The sequence below is a fragment of the Protopterus annectens genome, chromosome 4.part1 (assembly GCF_019279795.1).
Source record: "Protopterus annectens isolate FY-2018-M chromosome 4.part1, PAN1.0, whole genome shotgun sequence".
Classification (NCBI taxonomy): domain Eukaryota; kingdom Metazoa; phylum Chordata; order Ceratodontiformes; family Protopteridae; genus Protopterus; species Protopterus annectens.
The window spans coordinates 147,163,079-147,189,211 of record NC_056734.1 but is presented as its reverse complement, the minus strand read 5'-3'; the positions used below and the strand labels follow the sequence as shown (position 1 = coordinate 147,189,211).

Here is a 26,133-nt window from a genome sequence, read left to right as displayed (position 1 = left end):
CAACTTTAGGCGGAGTGGAATGAGTAATCATATTAACAATAGGATAAGGGGATATGCTAAACCTGACAGAATATGATACAGTACAGTTCAATCTATTTGGACACTGATGTTATAACAGTTAAAAAAGCTATTGTTAGATTGAGGGAATTCAGAAATTTCTCCCTTAAGGCCTAGCAGTTCATTTTTGTTGTCAACATATTTACTACAGATAGTCATATTAATATCTGAAAAGGCCTCTTTCTCAATGATATATATATATATATATATATATATATATATATATATAAACATTTATAGCTTTGGTAGATAGCATTTTCCTTAAGAAGGGATGATTTCCAAGCCTGAGATAATCTCTCCCTTATGAGGTCACTAGAATCCCTCAAAGGTCATGAAATATAATTCAAAAAAGGTTGTATGGTTCCTTTATCACCTTGCCCCCACACCTGTCAAACATGTTGCACTAAAAAGCATCATAATGCTTTGTGTTGTGTGCAGAGCAAGCAACAGCTTGTGAAAGTGAGTGGTCACAGCTTGTATGACACCTAGAACGCCCCTTAGTAACATGTCAAATAGCATGTTAACACCAGAAAACACAGTGACTCACCTAGACACACACTGCAGATAAAAATAAAATACAAATCAAATGTAATAAATGCTGTAACCTATTTGAGAACAGTTAAACTTCAGGCATATTTTGTCAAATTGCAAAGAAAGCACTGGAAAAGCAATCATACTTAGTCCAGGCTTTCATGAAACTTAGAAAATAAGTTAGTAGGCTGGCAGAAAGCCTGATAACACCAGAACGCAGTTAGACTCCAGATAAAAAATAAAATACAGAGTAATAATAAATGCTGAAACTCAACTTGGAAAAAATAATAAACTGAGGGGCAACTAAAATTAAGGTAGAATGTTGTCAGAATGCATTGAAAACACTGGAAAAGCTAAAACCGCTTACGTACATAATGTCAGGAGCAATACTGATGCTGAAACTAATTTCATGGATGTGGTCACTAAAGTTAAATTAGGTACACAAGTGTTTCACATTTATTTTAACAGTGCATTATATTTACCCTTTTAAGGATACTTGACTACTGTATAGACTGATAGTTCTCAAAACAGTGATGATGGCATAAATATTTATAATAAAGATTGTTTGGAAAACTAAAACCCAACAAGAAGACAACTTGGATATTTACCCTTCGACTGGAGAAACGGTCCTCTCTTTCAGTAGTTTCAGAACTGCGGGGTAAATTAGGCATCTGCCTGGCCTCTTCTCTTTTAATAGTCTTCCTTCTAATCGTGTGACTGAAATATAACAAATACACTATTATCGGGTACTGAAAGCAAATCAAGTCTGACATCAAGTGGCATTAGTGGGAAATAAAAACTATTTACTCTGCTAATGGAGCATAGGTTACCTTCTTGTTGGTATTGGAATCCGCATCAATGTCTTGTATGTTACAAGTTCTCTGTGTAGATCCTGAAAGTGCTTGTGCTTTCGTTTTACTTTCCATGTGAATGGTCCATGTGTTATCTCGATGGTGTATAAGTTTGGACTTGCAACCTGAACCAAAATCAAAGAGTCAGTTACATATTCCCTAAAATTTAACTTCAACAAAATTAAGTCATTATCTACCAGTCAGTTTCACATGTCTGAATGCCACCTCCTGAAGAGCTAATAATGGCTCTGTAAAAATAAAAAAAGTTACCCTCTTGTCTGGAATCTGCATATCTTTCCTGCATTGGAGTAGGTTTGCGTTTGAGTGCCCCATTTTCTTCCCACATTCTGAATATATATTAAGTGAACTGGCAAGCTTCCAAGTTGTCCCCTGGTGTGCATGCTACATGTGAATGAGAGTGTGTGTGTGTGTGTACATTCTACATACAACAGGCATCCTAAGCATTATTCTACCAAGTGAGAGCTGGAAGGGGAGCCATATTATCTATAAGCCCTTAACTTGATTCATCAGGTAACTACACAAACAAAAGGATGAATGAATATCTATGTAGTTTAGAAAGAGTGTAATTATTATAGCAATACCCATGCCTGGGTGTGGGTAATGCTGGATTTACCCACGGTTGGCATGGTTTGGTCCCGAGGGCGAAGCAAAAAAAAAAGCAATGGAGAAAGCAAGATGTCCGTTGCTTATTTTAAAACTGTCTCGCTATGTTAAACCCATTTAACATAGCGAAAATAAAAAAGCAACAGAGATCTTGCTTTCTCCGTTGCTTTTTTAACCTAATCTCGCTATGTTAAATGGGTTTAGCATATGAGACAGCTTTAAAATAAGCAATGGAGATCTCCGTTGCTTATTTTAGCTGTCTCGCTAAGTTAAACCCATTTAACATGTTTGAAGTAGAGTTATACTAATGGAAAAAAGTCCGGGCGACCGGACCTTTTTCCATTAGTATAACTCGATTTACAATGTGCACACTGGCCAATCAGCGTGCACGTTTTTTTGGGGGGGGGGGGTCATGGTATAATACTATACAATGACATCTGAACTACAGCAAAAAATAATCTAGGTAGTGTGAGAAAAGGAATGAATGTGATGAATCTGCGCAACATATATTAAAACAATACAATTCTAATTTTCCTCCTCTATTTAAGCTTTTTGTTGAATGAAATCGTCCCACTAGGCCAGCGGCCTCATTTCAGGGAAAATCTGGGGTGATTACTTATACTAATAGAAATTAGGCCACAGGACAGGGAACTTCCCTATTCTTTCTGATAAGTGCTGTGGGATCTTTCACATCCAATAAAAAAGTGCTAGGCCACCAAGGCTGTAGGTTATTCAATTTATTCAACTTAAAAATAAAAATAAAAACAAAAACAGGTAAGTGCTTTCATGACACAATAAATCGCTTCATCAGACAGTCACATTAAAAAAGAGGAACCATCTATATAGCAATAGCACTGTGACAATTTCCGGCTGCAAAATTTTACCCTCAAATAAAAATTACATCACATAGTAGCAATACACTTACAAAACGCCAAAGTACAAAAACTTTTAAACATTCATATAAAAAATATATATACACATTTTAATGTGGGAGTGGGTGTGCCTTCAACAACCTCATTTAGTCCTGGAAACTTCTCTCCTTGGACTGATAAAATACAGGCTTGTTCCCCTGCCTCTGTCTTGTTCTTAAGATCGCCACCCCTAATATAAGTTCCAATTACCTTAGTGCCAGAAACTTAAACTTATGGGAGACCCCTTCAGCCACCACATGGTGTGCTAATGCATTTTCCTGCCTCCCATTCCTAATGTCTCTCAAGTGTTCCAAAATCTATTCCTTAAAGGAAATATTGGTTTTCGCTATGTAAAAAGCATAACAGAGGGTGCAGAATGCCAAGTAAATTAAATTCTTTGTATAACAATCTACATAAAACATACATTCAACAGAAAAAAAATAAGTGGGGGATGTTTAAAAACCATGCCAGTTTGTATAAAACTACATGCACTGCACCTTCGAAAGGGATATGTGCCTTGCCGCTGGGACTGTGGAAACCTTCCTAATGTTCCCTTTCTAAAGCATAGTTGTCTCTTCAGATTGGGTTGTTTCTAAAAGAAAACAGTGGAACTTCTGATACAACTTAAACTCAATTCTTCAGAGACAGTCAGAATCCCCCAATGTTTCTTCACTATAACACAGAAAGTATTTACATCACTCGAAAATGTAAGTGGAACTCTCACTGTACAGTGTGGATCAAATATAGAGGATGCCTCTCCCACAGGTAGCTGTTGGGCATAATATTGCTCACCCCTCACCTTTCTTGGCAAACTTGGCTATACAGCTAAAGCTACCCACCTCATTCCATGCATAATCTCTTACTAGAAAGTCAGACCTCAAACTCCTTCTGCAGAAGGCTATCATCATTACAAAGCCTCACAGTTCTTAAGAACTGACACCTCAAGCACATTCCTTGGTATATGCTGAGGATGCAGTAATACATTCTTCCTAGTGGCCTTTCTAAACACCTTGGTCTTAACACAACCTAGTGCTGATTTACCAATGGATACGTCTAAAAATGTAATCTCTATCAGAATCTGTGTATGTGAATCTCAGGAATTCAGTGGTAGAATGTAGAAATATAACTAATTCTGTTAGCAATTAAAGGGAGCTATCCCATAATACAAGGATATCATCCACAAATCTTTTGTAGTACAAAATATGATGGAACATGTTACCAGTTAATACTACACTTACTTCCCATTGTGCCAGTATTAGGTTGGCGTAGCTATTAGCACATGCTGTGCCCATTGCCACGCCAACCTTCTGAAGAAAAAAACTCTCATTAAAAACAAACATTTTCTAAAACAATTTCCAAAAAGAGTACAGACAAGTTCAATCTTGTCACGAGAAAATCCACCTTTCCCAGTCAAGAAAAGTTGTCACATTCTCTACCTCCATACATTGGGGACAACCATAAATAAAGATGCCACATCCATTGTCACAAAATAAAAATCAGAACCTTTAATAAACCCAGACATTCAATGGAGTAAACTCTGCAAAAGTGATTTTCTCTCTCTTAAAACTGTTTCCACACCACTCAAAACTAATGCTTCTTAACTACCTCCACCCTTCCTTAGGTTTGGGAATCAACCCAAATGTGATGACTGCAACAGTGAAACATGAAGAACATAGTACAGTTGTGTACACTTACCATAAATGTAGATGTATTCACTGTTGCAGTCCTGGTTACCCTCCCTCCAGCCCCCTGATCTCTCTCTCTCTTCTACCTATCTTTTTTGTTTGGCATATCTTATATCATGTGTATTTGCTTTTTGCTGGGGCCTGTAAGACTGCTGTGGCAAATCCAGATCTGGATTTAGAAAAGATAGGCAAGTGGTAATGCTTGGTGAAAGTGTGTACAGAGCTCCAGGTTGCAGTTTCCAGGATGCCCCTGGTAGAGACTCCCCTGAGGAATGCTGTAAAGGTAGATGTAGCCCTGGCGGAATGTGTTCTGATCCCCTGTGGGGTAGGTTTCCCATAATGTTTGTAGCAGAAATGGATGCAGTGTGATATCCATTTAGAAATGGTTTGCTCTGAAATGGCCTTGCCCTCTGACCCTGCAGCAAAGCTGACTAGCAGCTGGTCAGATTTTCTGAGAGGCTTAGTCCTGCTCAGATAGAACCTAAGCTGCCTGTGCACATCCAGGGAGTGCAGGATGCTTTCCCCTTTATTCTGAGGATTAGGGAAAAAAGTTGGCAAATGAATGGACTGGTTTAAAGCCACACTAGACACAACCTTGGGCAAAAAGGATGGGTTAGTCCTGAGGGAAACCCTGTCCGCATGGAAGATAATGAAGGGTTCCACTGCCATAAGGGCCTGCAATTCAGACACTCTTCTTGCTGAAGTGATGGCTAGAAGTAAAGCTGTTTTCTATGAGAGGAATTTTAACTCTGCTGTACCGGCAGGTTCAAAGGGCGGAAGTGTGAGCTTTTCCAATACAAAGTTAAGGTCCCAGGCAGGAGTGGGAGCTCTCCTGGGGAGTATTACATTTTTGGCTCCTCTCAGGAACTGTTTTACCAGAGGATGAGAGAGGAGGGGTGGGCTCAGTATTACAATGAGCTGAGACGGCAGAGGCATGAATCTTAATTGAAGAAAGGGATAGGCCCTTGTGGAGCATTTCTGTTAAGTAATCTAGTATATGAGGTAAGCTGGGCACAGTTGTGTCCCATCCCTGAGACTGGCTCCAGGAAAAGTGTCTTTTCCACTTTTCCGAATAGGATTTTCTAGTACTAGGCCTCCTTGCCTCAAGAATGACAAACACCACCTGCTTACTGAGGGTTGCTGGGGATGAGTTCAGGGGATAAGCCAGGCTGCAAGGTTCAGGATCTGTAGCTGAAGGTGCAGAATCTGGCCCGCCTGCTGGGAAAGCAGGGAAGGAATCTGAGGCAGGTGCCATGGTGGCAGTACTGTCAGACTGTACAAAAGAGAATGCCAGTGCTGGCGTGGCCAGTGTGGTGCAATCAAGATTTTCCTTGGCTTGTCCTGTTTGATCTTTAGTAGAACCTTCCCAAGGAGGGGCAGAGGGGAAAAGGCATAGATTAAGAGGCTTTCCCAGGTAAAGGACATGGCATCCACTTTCCAAGCTTGGCTGTGGGGAGTTCTGGTGCAATATTTGCTCAATTGATAGTTCTGAGGGGAAGCAAAAAGGTCACCTCTGTTGCCCTCACCTGTTCCTCAAAAGCTTGAATATTTTGGGTTCCAGTTTCCAGTCGTGTGGGTCCATGAGATTTCTGCTTAAGTCGTCTGCCAGTGAATTTAGTTTGCCTGGCAGGAATTGAGCTTGCAGGTGCACTTGGCTGCTCAAAGCTGTAATCCACAGAGCCTTGGCTAATCTGCAGAGTGGGTAGGAATGGGTCTCCCCTTGCTTATGTACCACATAACTTATGGGGTTGTCTGTCTTTACCAATAGTTGTCCTGGAAGAATAAGGCCTTTGAAGGCTGTCAGAGCATTCTGTACAGCTAACATTTTTTTTTGATTGATATGCAGGTGCATTTGCTTTGGGCTCCATTTGCAGTGAATGCACTGCCCTGCCATGTGAGCCCCCCATGCACAGTCTGATGCGTCTGTTGTTAGGGTTTGGGAAGCAGGGGGTAGAGTGAAAGGGAGTGCCTTGTTGTGGTTGCAGGCCTCTGCCACCAAAGGAACTCTGTCCTTAGGCAAGGAATGATAGGAATCATTGTTTCCAGGTCCTGAGAATGTTGACACCAGAGACATTTTAGGTACCACTGAAGTTTCCTCATATGCAGTCTTGCATATAGAATTAGTAGAATGCAAGAGGCCATGAACCCTAGGGCTTGCAGTCTTTTTCTTGCAGATAGCCAGGTTTTGGTGGCCAGTAGATTGAAGTAGTTTGTCATATAAATTTGCTTCTCTGGAGTGAGAAATGCCATCTGGGAAGTTGTGTTCAAGCTTGCTCCCACGAATACAATCTGTTGGCTGGGTACCAGCTGTGATTTCTTTTCATTGATGGTGTACCCCAGTGAAGTTAGAAGTCTCTTTACAAATGCCCGATGCTGCAGTAGCAATTTCTGACTGTCCGGCTGAATCGGGCAATCATCCAAGTATGGGTAAACTTGAATTCTTCTCTGCCTGCAATATGCAATGGATGGAGCTAGGCACTTTGTTAACACCCTGGGTGCAGTAGATAAGCCAAAGGGAAGTGCAGAGAACTGATAGTGCACAGAACCTGCTCTGAAGCGTAGGTATTTCCTGCTAGATTCCCTTATGCGAATATGCAGTTAAGCTTCTATTAAGTCTAGGGTTGCTAGCCAGGAGTCCTTGGCTAGCATAGAAAGTAGCTGTTGGAGAGGTAGCATTGTGAATTTTGGAACCACCAGAAAGGTGTTGAGAATAGTCTGATCCAGGATAGGATGCCAAGAGTACTTTTCTGGGTACCAGAAAAGTACAGTTTTGTACCTACCATAAATGTAGATGTCCGATAGGTATGCATCTGCAGTCATAACATATAGGTTGTCCTGCCTCAGGCAGCCTTTCGGTCGGCCGGATTCCAAAGTCTGGGTCTGGCCTTGGCTGATGTCGCACTTCACCCGACGTCATAGCTCCTGGGGTACAAAGGCATCAGCCGACGCCATTTTCCTCAGTGTTTCTTGTCCCAGATGCCAGGTGCCCTCTAGGAAGGTTAAATTTGGATAAATGTAGAAAATTCCAAACAGTAGAAAGCAAAATATATATATATATACATATATATACATACAAACAAATACACCATAAGATATTCCCCCAGCTAGCTAAAAGAGGGGTAAGTACCCTAGGAATACCACCGAGGGGAAGGAGAGTGGGTAATCCTGACTGCAGATGCATACCTATCGGACATCTACATTTATGGTAGGTACAAAACTGTACTATGTCCTTCAAGGATGCATCTGCAGTCATAACATATGGGTAGAATACCATAGCCAAACTGGGGGAGGAGGCACTAAGATAATGATGGTGTAGTTAAGATCCCTTGTAAAACAGCAGTTGCAAAACCTGCTCGGGATCTGGAGTATAAAGGAAGATTATAATGCTTGGCAAATGTATGCAAGGAGCTCCAAGTAGCAGCTTCTAAAATGTCTTTGGTAGCCACTCCTCGTAGGAAAGCTGTAGTGGTGGCTGTAGCTCTTGTGGAGTGAGGCCTGATATTTTCAGGAGTTGTCTTTCCATGAAATGAGTAGCAGAATCTAATGCAATTTCCTATCCATTTTGAGATTGTCTGTTTTGAAATTGCTTTTCCTTGCACTCCTGTTGCATATGCTACCAGAAGCTGGTCAGTTTTTCTGCTGGCCTTAGTTCTGTCCAGATAGTAGCGTAGTTGTCTGTGTACATCCAAGGTGTGTAGTAGTTTTTCCCCCCTGTTCTGTGGGTCGGGGAAGAATGTAGGTAAATGTATAGCTTGGTTCAAGGATACCCTGGAGACCACCTTTGGCATAAAAGTAGGATTGGTTCTCAGAGACACTCTATCCTGATGGAAGATAAGGAAAGGCTGCACTGCCATTAATGCCTGTAACTCAGATACCCTTCTTGCTGAAGTGATTGCTAGCAGGAAGGCAGTTTTCCAAGATAAGAACTGTAAGTCTGCTGTTGCTGCTGGTTCAAAAGGGGGAAGTGTTCATTTTTCTAGCACAAAGCTGAGATCCCATGCAGGCAGAGGTGGTTTCCTTGGAGGCTTTACGTTTTTGATTCCTCTCAAAAATTGCCTGAGGAGAGGATGAGAGAAGACAGGAGGGTCCATGTTGTACTCTGCTGAAATTGCTGATGCATGAATCTTAATGGAGGAGTAGGACAGGCCATTGTGGAACAGTTCTGCTAAGTATTCGAGGATGTGTCCTAGGTTTGCCAGTGTGACATTTTCTCCCTTTTCTGCACTCCAAATGAGGAATCTTTTCCATTTGGCTGAATATGTTTTCCTTGTGGAGGGTCTGCGAGCCTCCAGGATAATGTCCTTAACCCTCTGAGATAAATCTGGTTGGTTTTGTTTTATGCAATTTTACAAGCAGTTAGCTGCAGCGTTTTCAAGTTTGGATGCAGGGTCTTGTAGTTGTTCAGGGTTAGAAGTAAGGGACATAGAGGTAGAGGCCATGAGTGCGTCCGAGACATGCTTCTCAGTAGCGGGTACCAATGTTGCCTTGGCCAGTCTGGAGCTATCAGAATTACCTTTGGCTGTTCCTCTCTGATCTTCAGTAGAACTTTGTACATCAAAGGAAGAGGTGGAAAGGCATATACTGTCAGGGCCTTCCAGCTGAAAGAAAGGGAGTCCACCCTCCAGGCAAGTGGGTGGTATACTCTTGAGCAGAATTTCTTCAGTTGGTGGTTGTGTGGGGAGGCAAACAGGTCTATCTCTGGCATTCCCCATTTCTTTGTTATGGTTTTGAAGATGTCTGGATGCAGCATCCATTCGTGAGCATCCGTGGTAGTCCTGCTTAAGCTGTCTGCTAGTGAATTCTCTTTTCCTGGTACAAATCTGGCCTGCAGTTGGATGTTGAGATTCAGGGCTAGGTTCCACAGGTCCATTGCCATCCGGCATAGAGGGTAGGAATGCGTGCCTCCCTGTTTGTTGATGTACCACATGACTGTGGTATTTGTCCGTCCTTATCAGCAGGTGTCCTTGTTGGAGGAATGGTCTGAATGCCTCGATTGCATGTTTCACTGCCAGCATCTCCTTTAGATTTATGTGTAGATTCAGCTGGTCTTGGGACCATAGGCCTTGGATACACTTGTCTTCCATGTGTGCCCCCCAGCCTAGGTCTGAGGCGTCCGTGGTGATGATCTGTCTTGGATGTGGTTTGTGGAAAGGCAATCCTCTGTTTATCTGACAGGCCTGAGCCCACCACAGGAATTCTTTTTTCAGGCATGGAATGATTGGTATCTGGGCTTCTAGACTGTGTTTGTGTTGAGACCATACATTCCTTAGGTACCATTGTAACTTTCTCATATGCAGCCTGGCATGTGGGATCAATATTATGCAGGATGCCATGTAACCCAGGGCCTGCAGGACTTTCCTTGCAGTAAGCTGAGTTTGTGTTGTTAATGCCATGAAATAGACTGGTAGTTGCTTTTGTTTTCCTCTGTGAGAAAAGCCATCTGAGTTATTGTATCCAGTTCTGCACCCAAAAATGTTATCCTTTGGGATGGCACTAGTCTTGACTTTTGAATGTTGACTGTGTATCCCAAGGCTTGCAGCAGTTGTATGACATTGGCCAAATCCTTTATTAATTTTGTCTTGTTGTCCGCTTGTATTAGGCAGTCGTCCAGGTATGGGTAAATTTGAATTCCCTGAAGCCTGCAATGAGCAATTACTGATGCCAGGCATTTCGTGAATACTCTGGGTGCAGTAGATAAGCCAAAGGGCAATGCTGAGAATTGATAATGCTCTGATTCTGCAAGAAATCTGAGGTGTCTTCTGCAATCTGGTCGTATAGGGACGTGCAGGTATGCCTCCTTGAGATCTAGAGTCACCAGCCAAGACTCCTTGCCCAACATGGGAAGAAGTTGCTGTAGGGTCAGCATTTTGAATTTTGGAACAATGAGATATGTGTTCAGTGTGGACAAGTCCAGAATAGGCCTCCATTGATTTTTTTTTCTTGGTACAAGGAATAGTCTGGAGTAAAATCCTTGGCCTTGTTCCATAGAAGGTACCTTTTCTATTGCTCTCATCCTTAGTAAGCTGATGATTTGTTTTAGAGCCTCTGATTTTTGGCTTGGTGGAAGGTTTGGCATTCCTCTCTTTTTTGGTAGAGTGTGGAAGTGAAACCTGTAGCCCTTGTCTATTGTTTGTAAAGTCCATTTGTCTCCTGTAATGCAATGCCAGTTTTTTGAAAATAAAGCTAGCTTTCCAAGGGTGCTTCCAGTTGTTCCCTGGTAGGCGGAATCAGAGCCAAGTCATTGTGTCTGTCCTGTGGAAGTGGTTCTAGTCGCAGCTGTGGCAGCACTTCTCTGGTTGGCAGGTTGCCACCGACCCCTGTAGGCACCCGTTGTTTGACTTCTGCCTCTTGGGCCTATTTCTGCCTCTCTGTGCTCTGGAGGTGTCTGGAAAGGACCAATTCTTTGAAGGCCAATTTCTGCTAAACCTCGGAGGTTGGACCTGCAAAAAATCCTTGACTGTTTGGACAGATTTTGCTTTTTCTTCCACTTTCTTTAGAACCTCCTGTGCAGGGGAGCCAAACAAACTTTGTTTCTCCATAGGAGCATCTAGGAGTTTAGACTTAACATGGTCTGGTAAGGATTGTTCTTTTAACCAGGCATGCCTTCGAATCACTGCTCCAGTCATAGCTGATCTAAAGAAGCCTCCAGTGCATCATAGCCACATTTTAAGAAGTGATTACTGACCTGCTGAGAGTTATGTACCAAATCCTGAAGGGACTTACGGTCTATAGGTTCAGGAGAGGCCAGCTTTTTATTCAGATGGTCTAACAAAAATTCCTGGTACTGTATCATGTGAAATTGACAGTTTAAAGCCCTGGCAGAAAGAGTAGCAGATGTATAAACCTTTTTAACCCATCTCTAATGCTCTAGATTCTCTTTCAGAGGAAGTGGGTTTTGGCAGAGGCAGCTGCAACACCTTTAGGGCCCTGAGAAATGGTTTCTGGGTCTGCAGCATGAGCCTTATACAAGTGGTAGTGAGAGTCCGGGACCCTGTAGTATCAGTCAGGTTTGGCAGGGGCCGGAGGAAGAGAATCAGGGGCAGTACTGGCATCATTATATGCATCATCAACAACTGATAGTACAGCTGGTATGGCTAAAGGCCTATGCTGTGGTAAGTGTAAAAAAGTCCTTAGCCTTTTCCTAGAATCAGAAAAATCCTGACCCTGCCATTGGAAGTGTTCCCTCATTGAGTGTAGGGTTTCCCCAAATGAAAATTCTTCTGGAGGTGAAGCAGAGGGAATGGAGCCTTCTGCATCAGAATCCTCATAAGGTGAGTATGGGCCCTCCTGATGGTCAGATAAATCTGAACCATCCGAGGAATAGTCTGAGGAGAGAGGTTCAGGGGGTTCAGTCCTAGGCCTCTTATCAGGAGGGGGTTGAGAGGCCCTGTCTGGGTGAGGTTGGGTTTCCCTGATCAGAGAAATAAGGTCCTCAGCAAGGCTGAGAATCTGGGAACTTGAGGTAGGCCTGTGAGAGGGAGCTTTTGTAGGTAAGGCCTTGGAAAGTTTGGCTGCTTTAGCCCTGGAAAAGGCCTTGATAGACATAGAAGCAGGGGGTCTAGCTGCCCCACGTGCAGGAGTAGAGATGTCCAATGGAATAGTGTCAGACAAATCTTGGGTGCCTGCTTCTGCAGCAGTAATTTCTGTAGCCGATTCAGCCATGGCCTGTGTGGCCTCGGTTATCGGAGGCATGCTTTCGGCCAAAGGAAGAAAAGAGGTCTCGGTTTCAGCCGAAACCGAGACACTCGCCGTAGGCCTAACAGTGGTTTCAGCCGAAACCGCGGGCCGCGAGTGTCGGTCCTTTTCCTTGCGTTTTTTAGCTAAATGTGTAGTCGGATTTTCCGACGGCATTTTATATGCAAAAGTGGAGCCAAAAAACTCTTCTGCAAACTCCGACCGACGTCTGAGTGTCCGTCGGTTGAAGGAAGCACAGGCTAAATAAGCTGATACGTCGTGGTCTGGGCCTAAGCAAGGAAGGCAGTAAGAGTGGAAATCCTTATGAGGTATGTTTCCCACAAGTTAAACAATTATTTACTTTGTCTGACATTGGCTGAGGCAAGAAAGAGTCCCCAACGGGGTACTTAGCTTTTTTAGAAGTCTTCGGTAGTAGAAATCTCTGGATCTGACTGACCGGCACTTGCGAACAGCTTCTGCTTGAAATGGCTGGAGCTGATGCCTTTGTGAACACCCTGGGTGCAGTAGATAAGCAGGAAGTGCAGAACTGATAGTGCATAGAACCTGCTCTGAAGCGTGGGTATTTCCAGATTCCCTTATCCAAGCCAGGAGTCCTTGGCTGCAAGGGCTGTTGGACAGGTACCCATATGTTATGACTGCAGATGCATCCTTGAAGGACATCAGTCTGGAATAAAAGCCTTGTCCCCTTTGTTCTGCTGGGACAGGTTGAATAGCCTTGATACTGAGAAGAGAAAGCACTTGCTTTTGGGCCTCTGCCCACTGGTTTGGGGGGAGGTCTGGCCATCCGCTTAGGGTTGGGAGGGAGTGGAAGTGAAATCTGTATCCCTGGGAAACAATGTTTAAGACCCATCTGTCCTGGGTAATGTACTCCCAGTTTTTGGCATCCAGGGCAAATTTCCCTCCTAAAGAGGCAAGTACCTGGGCAAGGCTTGGACGATTTAAGGATAAGTCATTGTGCAATTTTACCACAGGATGGCAGCTTACTACTTCCTGTTTTGGACATGGGAGCACTCCATTGCTTAGATCTGTGCATAACCTGAAACTGAAGTCTAGGTGGTCTGCTGCCCCTGGGTTTGGACTGAGAAGGCCTGGAAGGGACTGGAAAAGACCAGTTTTCAGAAGGCCAATGCCTACTGAATTTAGGTGGCTGTACTTGTAAGAAATCCTTAACAGTTTGCATAGATTTAGCTTTCTCCTCCATCCTTTTCAGGACTTCTGCTTTATTGCCAAATAGACGCTCTTGGTTTAATGGTGCATCTAGCAATTCTGCTTTGACATGATCTGGCAAGTTTTGTTCCTTAAGCCAAGCATGCCTTCTAAGAACAGACCCAGTGACAGCAGCTCTGCAAGATGCTTCTAAGGCATCAAATCCACATTGCAAACCAACTTGGTTAGCAGAATGCATTAACTCTTGTAAATCTTTATGTTCTGCACAATCAGGAATCAACATCATAGCTCCATAATATGCGGCTGATACTTTAACATACGAAACTGGCAATTTAAAGCCTTAATGGCAAGAGTAGCAGAGATGTATACCTTCTTATCCTATCTGTCTAACATCCTACAATCCCTCTCTGAAGGGGTAGGATTTTTGTCAGTTGTAGCCTAAATGCCTTTAGGTCCCTGGGAAATGGTCTCTGGATCCGCAGCAGGATTCTTAGAGAGGAATTTGTGGGAGCCAGGTACTCTACAGTACCTGTCAGGCTTCCTGAGAGCTGGAGGCAAAGTATCAGGGGTAAGGCTGGATTCCAAAAAGACATCATCTACAATTTCCAGAACAGGAGGTATAGCTAGAGGCCTGTGCTGAGGCAAGTTTAAAAATTCCCTGAATCTCTTTCTGGACTGAGTGTAGTCCTGGCTCTCCCAGCGGAAATGCTCTCTAAGGGTATGCAGGATTTCACCAAAAGAAAAATCTTCTGGAAGGGAAGCAGAGGGAATGGAATCCTCTGCATCAGAATCCTCACAGGTAGAGAAGGGTATGTCCTGATAATCAGAAGGATCAGAGTTATCAGACTCATCTGAAGAACCAGAAGGAAAATCGGTTCTTGGTCTTTTTGAGGGGGAAGGCTGACTTCTTCTAATTAAAAGTAATGAGGTCTTCAACCATTCTAAGCACTTGTTTTTGTGACATGTGGGCCTGAGAATGAGCTTTGGTCATCGGTTTCCTAGGCGTAGTGTAAACTTTAGGCCTGAGAAATTCTAAACTTTTGGTTTGAAACAAAGTCGTTGGTTTAATATGAAAATCGGAAGGCTTGAATACACCCTCAGAAGCCGGTGCCTACACAGCAGCTCCGGACCCATCCAAGGTAGAAACATCCGCAGGTTCCATAGTCGAAAAAGCATCTTATGGTATTCCAGACTCCGAATGGGTCTCAGTAGAGATCTGCGAATCTGTAGAAGTGGGTGTCAGGGGCTGCGAAAGCAACTCACTGAGTACCAGAGGACTGGCGGCTAGCTTAACAGTAGCGTCGTTGGTAGTTTTGGACCTATGCGGTCTGTCCCTGTCTTTCTCCTTACGTTTTTTCAGAAGATCAGTAGTCAGATGGCTTATCAAAGCCATTTCAGAGTACAGAGATTGATAAGGAAAGAATTTAGCTACAAAAACAGCCCGATGACGAATAGTCTGGGCGTTGAACAAGGCACAAAACTGGCGTTGAACAAGGCACAAAACTGACAGAGAGGGATGTTGTGGTCTGGGCCTAAACAGGTGACACAGTAAGAATGAAAATGTCTGTGAGGTATTTGCTTTCCACAGGCAAGACCATTATTAATTTTTTCTGACATCGGTTAGAGCAAGAAAAAAGGATCCCCAACGGGGTACTTATCTTTCAGAAGACTTCAGGTCTGAAACTCAAAAAATGAAAATTTCAGGAGGCAGACAACCGGCACTTGCCAACTGCTTCTCCTTCAGGCACCGCACGACAAGAAAGACTGATGTAATGGCGTCGGCTGCATGTTTTATACCCCTGATGACCTCACGTCATGGAAGAAGTGACAACATCTGATGCAGAAATCCCAAGACTCTGGTATTCAGGCTGGCTGAGGGCTACCTGCAGGCAGATAACCCAAATGTGATGACTGCAGCAGTGAAACACGAAGAATATCTAGGATCATTACAGATCATGCATATGTTCATATATAAACAAAATCCTGCTCTATATTATATGATAGAGCAACAGCATTGCAAGGAATGTTTTTTTTTTTTTAAGTGTACCTGCCTTTCAAGCCTTTCCAATGAATTTAAGAAATAACGTTTGCATTTCTGAATAACTGAGGCATGCAAAATATTTATAAACTCTATGATTAACATAAGAAGGAGAGGAAGCCAAAGAGGTGAAGCATTTCACATCAAGGATTTGAGAGATCAAGAGTGGAGCACAAGGATAAAACTGGAGAACCGTGATGAATTTTACCTCTCAGTTTTAGATTATTTCATTTTTAAAAATATATTTCAGTCTTTCAATTCTGCCTATCATTTTTTACATTATTCAGCAGCAACTAATTCAGGAAGAACCATGAAGATTAGATTTATCTGTGAAACATCAATCGACTCTGTCCTTGCACAGGTGTTGACTGGGTCATAACAGTTTTCTAGTATAGTCTATATATATGAATTGAGGACCTAGATGAGGGTGCATATGATTGCATACTCCCAAATGTTTTGTGGAGGGTACTTACTATGGGGGTCCTGAGGCTGATGCAGCATGCCCTCTTCTTCTCCCTATATTTGTAGGGTGAAAGCTGTGCTCACAGTCTTGGCATTATAAGAAATTCAAGGTGAACACAGGACTCTAAGCAAAGGCATGTGTTGTCTCGCACCCTGTTTATATTCATGGACAGGATATCAAGGTTGAGAGAGACTACATTTCTGGCACTTGGGGGCTGCATCTTTGTTACCTGCAAATGATACAATCTTCTAGCTGCACTTGGCTGCAATCTTGTGTACACTGGAACAGTTCACTGTTCGGTGTAACACAGGTGGGATTGAAATCATTACCACAAAATTAGAGGCTGTTGTAACCTCTCCGAAAAGAACTGACCAAACTGTGTTAGTGAATAGGAAGCAGATTGGGTTTAAGTATCTTAGAGTTCTGCCCATCAGTTAAGGTAAATAGGATTAATCCACAAAAAAACCAAAACAAATAAACTGATAAAGTGACGAGCCAGGTCACAATAAGAGCACCGCCTCTTCAGAAATCAAGTTTACGGTTTATTATACCAAAAATGAAAGTGAGTGTTAAAAACAGATACACGCTTTCGGCAAGTAAAATAACCTGTCTTCATCAGACAAAAGTTTTAAAGCACCATCCAATATCAGTATTTATAGAAACATCACGTTACAAGTCTCCAATCAATTTAAAATACATTCAATTGCTTTAGCTTTGTCCAGGGAACCTTAAAGTGCTACGCTACTCACAACCAGATAAGCTATATAGACCTACATATTAAGCTTCAATTAGAACTATTAATACATGTTAAGTATTACATAAAATACAATAAATATATAAAACTTCAAAAAGAAGTAACAAATAAAAACAATAATAAATATGAATATTAATAATTAATAACCAATTAAAAAATCTTTCCCTATGGGAGTGTAATTACCCTAAATGTTAAAAGTATATTTTATCTATGGCATGTTAATAACTTCAACACTGGCTTTATAGATAACATTTCATTAATACCAGGAAAAATATGAGCTCTGGTTCGTATTTGCCAGAGCAATTCATTGATTTCCAAGTGGATCTGCCAAGTGGATTGCCACCTCTATTATCAACAAGTCTTTTTTGTAAAATTGCAAAACTAAAGGTGTGCCCTTCATTTTCAATGACATGCCTAGCTAAGGCATTATTTATATCTTTTTTACTTATAGCGTACTGATGTTCATATATCCTACATTTTAGTTTACGCTCCGTTTTACCAATATAAAATGCCTTACACTGATTACATAAAGCCACATATATTACTATCTTTGTTTCACAATTATAGTAATCATTCACCTTATATATTCTATTATTGATGTTCAGCTGGTTACTTACTTTTATAAACTTACACTGCGCGCAAGAGCCACATTTGAACATCCCATGCTGTCTATTGGAATTGGTCTTGTTCTTAGTTCTTTCCAATAAAACCTTTAGATTTTCACCTCTCCTGTATGTAATCCTGGGTGTATCACCCAACAGATTTATCAGGTGTCTCTTGCGCGCAGGGCACACCTTTAGTTTTGCAATTTTACAAAAAAGACTTGTTGATAATAGAGGTGGCCCTTGGCAGATCCACTTGGAAATCAATGAATTGCTCTGGCAAATACGAACCAGAGCTCATATTTTTCCTGGTATTAATGAAATGTTATCTATAAAGCCAGTGTTGAAGTTATTAACATGCCATAGATAAAATATACTTTTAACAGTTAGGGTAATTACACTCCCATAGGGAAAGGTTTTTTAATTGGTTATTAATTATTAATATTCATATTTTATATATTTGTTTTTTTTTTTTTACTTTTTTTATATATTTATTGTATTTTATGTAATACTTAACATGTATTAATAGTTCTAATTGAAGCTTAATATGTAGGTCTATATAGCTTATCTGGTTGTGAGTAGCGTAGCACTTTAAGGTTCCCTGGACAAAGCTAAAGCAATTGAATGTATTTTAAATTGATTGGAGACTTGTAACGTGATGTTTCTATAAATACTGATATTGGATGGTGCTTTAAAACTTTTGTCTGATGAAGGCAGGTTATTTTACTTGCCGAAGCGTGTATCTGTTTTTAAAGCTCACTTTCATTTTTGGTATAATAAACCGTAAACTTGATTTCTGAAGAGGCGGTGCTCTTAAGGTAAATAGGATTAGCAGACTGACAGACTAACTGATGGATGGGTGCCACAGTGGCAGTACCATAAATGTACTGGACTGTAGTGATGTAAGACTCGAGTCATAAGGCAAAGCACTCAATTAATGGTAAAGTCCATGTATCCATCCCCACTTATGGTTATGGTGGTGACTGAAAGGCCAAGACTATGAATACAAGTGGTGAAAATTACATCCCTCCAAAGTCTGGGAGGATCTGAGTGCAGCTGCAGCTCCCCTGGCTTGGAAGGTGTCAGTTAAAGTGACTTGGCCACTTAGTGAGGCTGTCCCCACCCTAGATATCTACCACATGGGGTGAATCAGTCAGCACCAAGAGATTGGAGTTTCCAGTGAATACTCAGGAAATGCTGGAGAGATCCCACCATTGTGAGGTGACTCCAGGAAATACTCAGGACATGCTGGAGAGATCCCACCATTGTGAAGTGACTCCAGGAAATACTCAGGACATGCTAGAGAGATTCTCTCTCTCAATGTGTCTGGTAATGAGTAGGGAAAGCACAGAATGAGCTGAAGATGGATAATCCTTGCCTGCCCTGCTCAGGTGTTTTTCCAGAGCAGTCCTCACCAGGACATGCAGATTAGAAGTTGGATCTGTATTACTCAATCTTACTCTCCAAATGACTGAGGCTATAAATGCAAAAGATATTCCTCTTCAGACGTCCCAGACAGCACCTTAGTAGTGTACATATTTCAAGGAATTTTTAAAATGAAATATAGTGAAACAGATGAATCAGAAAAAGTTTACAGCTCATTTCGCTTTCTATACATTATCAAAATACTCATGTGATTTCATATGTCTATGCAAAAACATCCAAGAAATGTATTCCAAAATGGCTGTATTCTGAAAAGAAGGGTGATTACAGCTCTCGCAGGGTGAAAATAAAAGTGATGTAGAAAGGCCATCAAAAGTTAATCTGGGTAAAATTCAGTTAACCAGTTAGTCACCACAATATCTGAATCACAGCAAAGAAGAACTCAGGAGAAACTTAGAGGAGATCAACAACAAAGGGAGAAGATAAAATGGTGAGGAAGAGCAAAAAAAAATAAATAAATAAATAAATAACTGGTGAGGAAGTGCTTTTCAGGTCTTCAGCAAAAAGGAGTTCAGCTTTCAGTTCTGGTACAGGAGGTGACTTCCTGTACTCTACAGGAAAAATAAAATGAAATCAAATGCATTAAGCGAGACAGTGAAGAATATATATAGTCAAAGTACAAAAGGCTGGAAAGGATAGAAGAAGCTTTACGTAGCTATACTGACGAGGTGATAAAATTACTGAAATAAGAGGCTAAAATGAAAGGATGAATGAGTATGAAGCTTCAAGAACTGTTTCAAAAATAGAAAAGTCAGAAGGCAAGGCACACAAAGGAAACCAGAGATTTTTAGCTCTACCAGAGAATACATTCTATTAATTTTATGAAAGCAGAATTTGTTAATTGAAAGGGCATACGGCATGCTGTGTGTATGATTCAAATCTGCCCACAAGAAAGAAGGAAAGACATATATAAATAAAGTTGCAGTCATACCAGAAGAAACAGAGAATCCTGATAAAACTTTGAAACAAGGGAAAAGTATTAAAACTAGGGTAACCAAAATGTTTCCGGAAAATGATTATTCGCTGAACAAGCAGAAGAAAAGCAAGTTTATCCCTGCAAAGGATGTTGTGGGACAAGTCTAACTGCTATATCTGGATATCATTAAATTATATCTTCCATGGAGGATCAAACATTTTTGGATGCACAACAGCTAAAAAGGAAATAAAGTTTACCCAATAATGAGTGAGTCACCAAGCTGAAGGAGACTGATTCTCATACTTCTGACAATAACAAAGCCATAAGAAATAACTTGCCAGTCAAACCTTTCCCATTGTTCCAAAGGAAAATGAGTGAGTGACAGAAAAAAATGTACAGGTGTCAACCACAAAATCAGGAGTTACTTGGACTTAAACCTGAGACTAGTATTGGGTGGTTCAGATGATGAAGAAAAGGACCAGCAGTAATGTGAAAGAAAAAAATGGAATAAATGCATGGTCACTTCATAAGATAAAGTTCAGACATGAGAGCTATGTTTCTGCAAAAACTGGATAAAACAAGACTGGAAGTTTGTGGATTGCGCTAAATTGATAGAAGGACTCTAAAGAATAATTCCAAGTTTATCTTAAACATTTACAACAAGGAAGGGCCTGAAGATGCAACTAAGTAAAAAGTTTTTATTTTTATTGACATTTGATTACAGGCAAATTCCAACTGGGAAGGAGCCCATTTTCCACAGAGGTCCAGGTAGAAAAGCTACAAAGTATTAGAAAATATTTTAACAATAATACTTTGACAGTCTTTAAAAATAATGCAAAAAAAAGCTACAGTTTAAATATGAAAACGGTTAAGAACAAATACAAGTTAAATGACAATGACATAATAGTTACAAAAATGTTATCCAGTTTAGAGAGAAATTAAAGGTGAGTTAGTATAATACAAACAGAAATTCCAATATGAAGTGAGAGAAAAGCAGGCTTGTTGTATATTTAGAGAGAGCCATGGGGAGAAATTGGTAGAAGTAATGTAATGAGTGAAGAAGGGAGAGTAAGGAGATGTAATGTGTGAATAGGTATTTGTTCACATTTAGGGATATAGTTGACCTTGGTGATGAGCAAGAATAGAGTCAGCTTTTGGATAGGAAGTCTTTAAGAATGGTTTTGAAGGATGGGAGGGAGGGGACCAAATATCATTTAGTGCTGGACAAGCAGATGGATTCTGTATAATTTTATATGTGGTAACAAGCTGTGTATGTGTTTGTTGATCGGGTATGTCTAACCAATTTAATTGTTAGTGCTACACAATGGTGTGTTCTGAAAGGGGTATTTGCTGCAAATTTAGCAACTTTGTTACAGCATTGTTCAAGTTTTGATTTTTGTGATGCCTGAAGTTTAGTAAGTATGGGAGAGACATAAAGAAGTATGGGGAGGAGTTAAGAAGTGGAAGTGCAGCTTTAGTTGCATTGGTGAGAAAATTTCTGGATCTATAAAGCATCCCTAATTTTTAATGAGTTCTTCTCATGCTATTTTGTATCTTCTTCTTCTTCTTTCAGATTTTCCCGGTTAGGGGTCGCCACAGTGGATCACATGTCCGCTCATGATTGGCAGTGGAGCTTTACGGTGTCAAGTTGCCAGCCTGGCGCCCAACCTTCCACAGAAGACACACACACGCACTCACATCTACGGCCAATTTAGTGTGTCCAATCCACCTACAGCATGTCTTTGGGATGTGGGAGGAAATTAGAGCACCCGCTATTTTATATATACAGGTCAAATTGCTTTGTAAAGTAAACTGCATGTTACAGTGCAAAATAAGTTTTGTATAGTATGCAGATGTATTTTGGTGTGTACTGTGGTGATAGTCTTGTTTGTGACTGTTGTTTATACTAGTGATATTAAAGAAAGTAGTTTTTCTTGAGTCTAATGTACCCAGGGATTATAGTCTAACAAGATGAAGGGTGCATACAAGCAATATAATGTGATCTTGTGCTGCTGGGGGGTGTAAAAGTATACTGATCATATCTGTGTATTAAAATATAATAATTTCCCCTTTTTATGCAAAAGGAAGTACACAATGTTCTTAGTTTATGCTGCACACAAAGGGAATTTTTTTTCTAAGCAAATAGACTAGATAATGGAATGTATGAAAATGGTAGTTCTATATTATTAAAAAGAGCTGTTTCTTGCATTTGTAAATCTATTAGCATTTTTTCCATCAGCAAATGCCTACAAGCTGGAGACAGTAAATCTACAGATGCAGTCAATTAATCAGGAACCAACTCAACAATGCTCTCCAAAGGCATTTGTGTAAGAAACAACATAGTGTTTAAACAGGACATGGAAAACAGTTTAGTGAAAACAAACATAATTTGACATTGAGGAAAGTGAATATTTTTGCAAGTAGTTGCATCCTCAGCAGCCTTATTATTTCACTATTAAATACAACAATGCACAGTTTGATGCATTTAAGGGTAGCCAGTTAACTGATCTTTAGCCTTAAGAAAAAAGTGAACTAAGAGCATGCAAGTTGCATTTCCCATCTGGTAGGGAAAAGTAGAACGGACAAGAACATGTGCAGATGGTGACTGTGCATGAAGTAGCATGTTCTAGAATGTGTTTTCAGCATAATTAAAGCAAACATTAGAACAGGTAAAGCCTATGGTGCCAAATTTGGATAGTCTTCTATTTAGACCCCTACATCTGGGATACAGTGTCTAAGAAGGTCAGTCTCCCTCTCTCAGCTCATGTAGCTCTCGCATCTAGATTCCTGTAATAAGAGCAATCTCATGTTTTTTCCTGCTGTAGTCTTCTAGGTCTTCATTCACTCTGACCTCTCTCTACCCCAAGATCCACTTCTCTGGACATCAAATACCACTCTTCTCTGGCCATCAAAACCCCCCTCAAAGAAAGTTGAAGGTTGCATGAAATTACCTTGTCCCCCTTTTTACATATCAAGTGAAATACAACAGTCTCTGCTTTTAAAACATGTTCATTTAAAGTGATAGCAACACTTTTCTGGCTAAAACATTAAATGTTTAATTCTTTTCATAAATAAAAAGTTTACTTTATAAGCTTCAAATATATATTTAATTATAATAGTTCTAGTTACATACCTTATACCCCAAAAACTCTACACTACTTAAAGTATTTAAATTCAGTTTGATGTTATCACATACTATAAACCTATCTGGTAAGATCTCCCATGCTATGGTGCAAAAGGTTTAAAGTTTTTGCAAGCAAGGTACTAAACAGTTATCAAACCTAAAGTGAAGAATTCTTCCTTTGATGTGCTTTAAAGTAGGATTACACAACCAGTTAGCTGAGCACTGAAGAATTTCCAGAGTCTAGTTATAACAGGTCTATTCAGTATAAAGCTGGTTTCAATAACCAAGCCTTTGTATAAGTTGATAAATTTGAAAAGCTTATCCTACCTTGTTTTGTGTGTCAAACAGTGATGAAAGTCAATTCCAGGTCTCACAGGATGTCGAAGAACTTATCTAAGGAGTATGTGCCACTGCTAACTTGTTAATGAGGGAGGGTCTAAAGGAATACTTTGAAGGATGCATATTATAGGCAAAATAATGTTATTGTAGTTAAGCTCTGTTCCAAGTGTAAGAAAATGGAGGACCACTTCTGAATCAAACCAGAAATATAACTACTTTTAGGTTGGAGATGGACAGTAGCTCACTTGCAATTTTACAATATACACAAATTAAGGTAATGAACTGAAACAAAACAACAAATCATTTTGACCCCTACCTTGTAGAACTGGTTGTAATAAAACTGAAGGTAAGCACTGAATTATGCTTAAGGATTTGGAGACCCAGGAGATGGGAAAAAAAATCTTGAAGATATGAGGGTTAGTTGCTTGTCGGGTGACAAGATCCATCAGGTCACACAAGCACTCAGGTCCTTTAACAGGTACCAGTATGACTAACACTGTACTTGTGGGTGTCACTGACTTCAGGTGCATCTCCCTGGACTATATGAAGACAGACATTATGGAGCTCTTAGATTGTGTGCCCAAGACAGGTATGAACCTAGCAATGAGCAGCATTCTACCTTCTCCATGATGATGCCACAGTATGATCAAAAAATAGTGAACTTCAATAATTTACTTAATTTTTGGTGTCATTCAAAGGCAGTTTAATATTTGTCAGCCTGGGAGGATATGATCGACAGGCCATACTGCTTCACGAGGGATAGTCTGCATCTGTTCCCACTAAGGTTTTGATTACTGGCAAATACACTGTCCACACCTCATAGTGCCTTTTTAGGTAATGTCATCCTGATAAACATACCAACACAATAAAGCAAGCAAAGGAAAATATGAAGGTGTCACTAATCAATGCTAACAGCCTAAACAAGAAACTCCACTCTCTACAAACCCTTCTCACCCAAAAGGGCACAGAAGGCTATGTAGTGACTGATACATGGTTTAAAATGGCAGAAAGGACTCTAGCTGTACAGGTAATAACGCCTTCCACACTTAGACTAGCTACTGTACAGGAGAGGAAAAAAGGTGGGAGTGTATCAGTCTACATTCAAAAGAGACTCCCATCAAGACTGGTGAAGCAGCATAATGCACTAGAGCTTCTTCATGTCCAAATAACCATCAGAAAGGTACAGTACCATATATTACCCAACTACAGAACTCCCTTCATGACACGAGAAAGCCACAATGCCCAAGCTATAAGATCTGGAATCTAACTATTAAATCCAGAAACATTTTTCTAGGTGATCTAACCTGTCCAACAGACAGGTAAACCTATATCACTACTAGTTTACAAGCACAGAGATTGCTCAGCTTTGTCAATACAAACACCCTGCAATAATTTCAGCACCTACTAGGGGGAGCAACATCTTGGATCTTGCCTTTAATAATATGGGGACATCTTCCAACATCACTTGTGTATCTTTGTCACTTTTTAGGTCTGATCATAAAGCAGTCTCTTTCAAAATAGAACTGAAACCAGAGACTTCTTCCACCCAGTTACAAATTTCTCTAATACAGACTGCCTACTCCTAAATGATACATTGGCAAGTTTCAAATCCTTGCCAAACCCAATTACCTTCACTGAATAAGAAGCAGCTTGCACCACCACAGTGTACCAGCATGTAAACAGCTGCAAGCTGCAGCTGTGCGAACAAGCACAAATTAAAACCAGAAGAAACAAATGCCCATGGTGGCACCACAATATCAACCAACTTTACTATACAAGGAAGAAAAATTTGACTAAAAGTAGGATGATTAATTCCCAGAATGAAGTCCTTGTCACGGGGGGGACTCATGAGCTTAATAAAATGCAAAGTCAACTTTGATACTAAAATTGCCACCCCAGAATAAGCATCACAAGGCCTTTTTTATTTTGTCCATAATCTCTGAATTTCACTGCAGCAATACATTGAGTTGATTGTGAATGTTAGCTACACACAGCCTGAAGATACTGTAAACCTACTTGTCGACAAATTCAGCTCAAACTTTACTCCCATCTCCCCTCCATCTATCCCACAAGATAAACCTAAAACAGACTTACTTTCAGCTATCAAAATACAATTGGCGCACCTCCAAAGACCCACTTGAGCATATTAAATTGCAACAACTAAGGAATGATAATTAAGCCACAAACTGAAAATGGTACGGTAAAAACCACAAACCAGTGACTCAAAAAAAAGAAGCAAAACAAAGTTTATTCCTCTGACGTCTCGGCTGGTGCCTTCACAGGAGAAAACTGAACAAACTTCACACTCCATATTTATAATACATTCATTCTATCAATTATCCAATAATCCTATTTAATTACTTACAAAGTTATTGAAAGCAAAACTCTCCAGTTAAAAATCTACATTCATTCCTTGTGGTACCATAGTATCAAATTTTAAAATATAAACTGCTTCTTTATACAATAAAACATTTTAAATATTTTTATACAAATAATTATCTACAACTTTCTCTAATATTGTACCTACTAACCCATGAGACTGACTGATGTTCATAATAAAAATGTTCTTGCTACTGAGCTAGACTATTTTACATTTTTCAAGGACTTTAATGTGTTCAAGCAATCTACCTTTAAAAGGCCTTTTCATTTTCCCAATATAAAACTTATTACAGGGGCATTTAAGTGCATATATAATGCCCCCTGTATCACATCTAAAATTTGCTTTTCCATTAAATTTTACACCATTTATATTATCAAACCCTGCAACTATATGCTTGCATGCCTTGCATTTACCACAGATTTCAGTACCAACTGTTCTTAGTACAGCATAAAATTTAAGTTCTGGTTTAATCACTCTACCTTTAACTAAAAAAGTTTTAATACTTCTCCCTAATTTATAGGAGAATTTTAAATTCCCTGGTAACCAGTCTCTT

General features: G+C 40.4%; 1 protein-coding gene across 1 annotated transcript in view; it reads right to left on the bottom strand.

Annotated features, from left to right (window-relative positions):
- PLD1 (phospholipase D1) overlaps positions 1–26,133 on the bottom strand; it is a 1,505,857-nt gene that overhangs the window by 1,059,317 nt on the left and 420,407 nt on the right. The window contains exons 4-5 of the mRNA XM_044070047.1: positions 1,419–1,564; positions 1,197–1,305 (exon numbers count right to left, since the gene is read on the bottom strand). Coding sequence (XP_043925982.1) covers positions 1,197–1,305; positions 1,419–1,564 — 255 coding nt within the window. The remainder of the gene's footprint in view (positions 1–1,196; positions 1,306–1,418; positions 1,565–26,133) is intronic.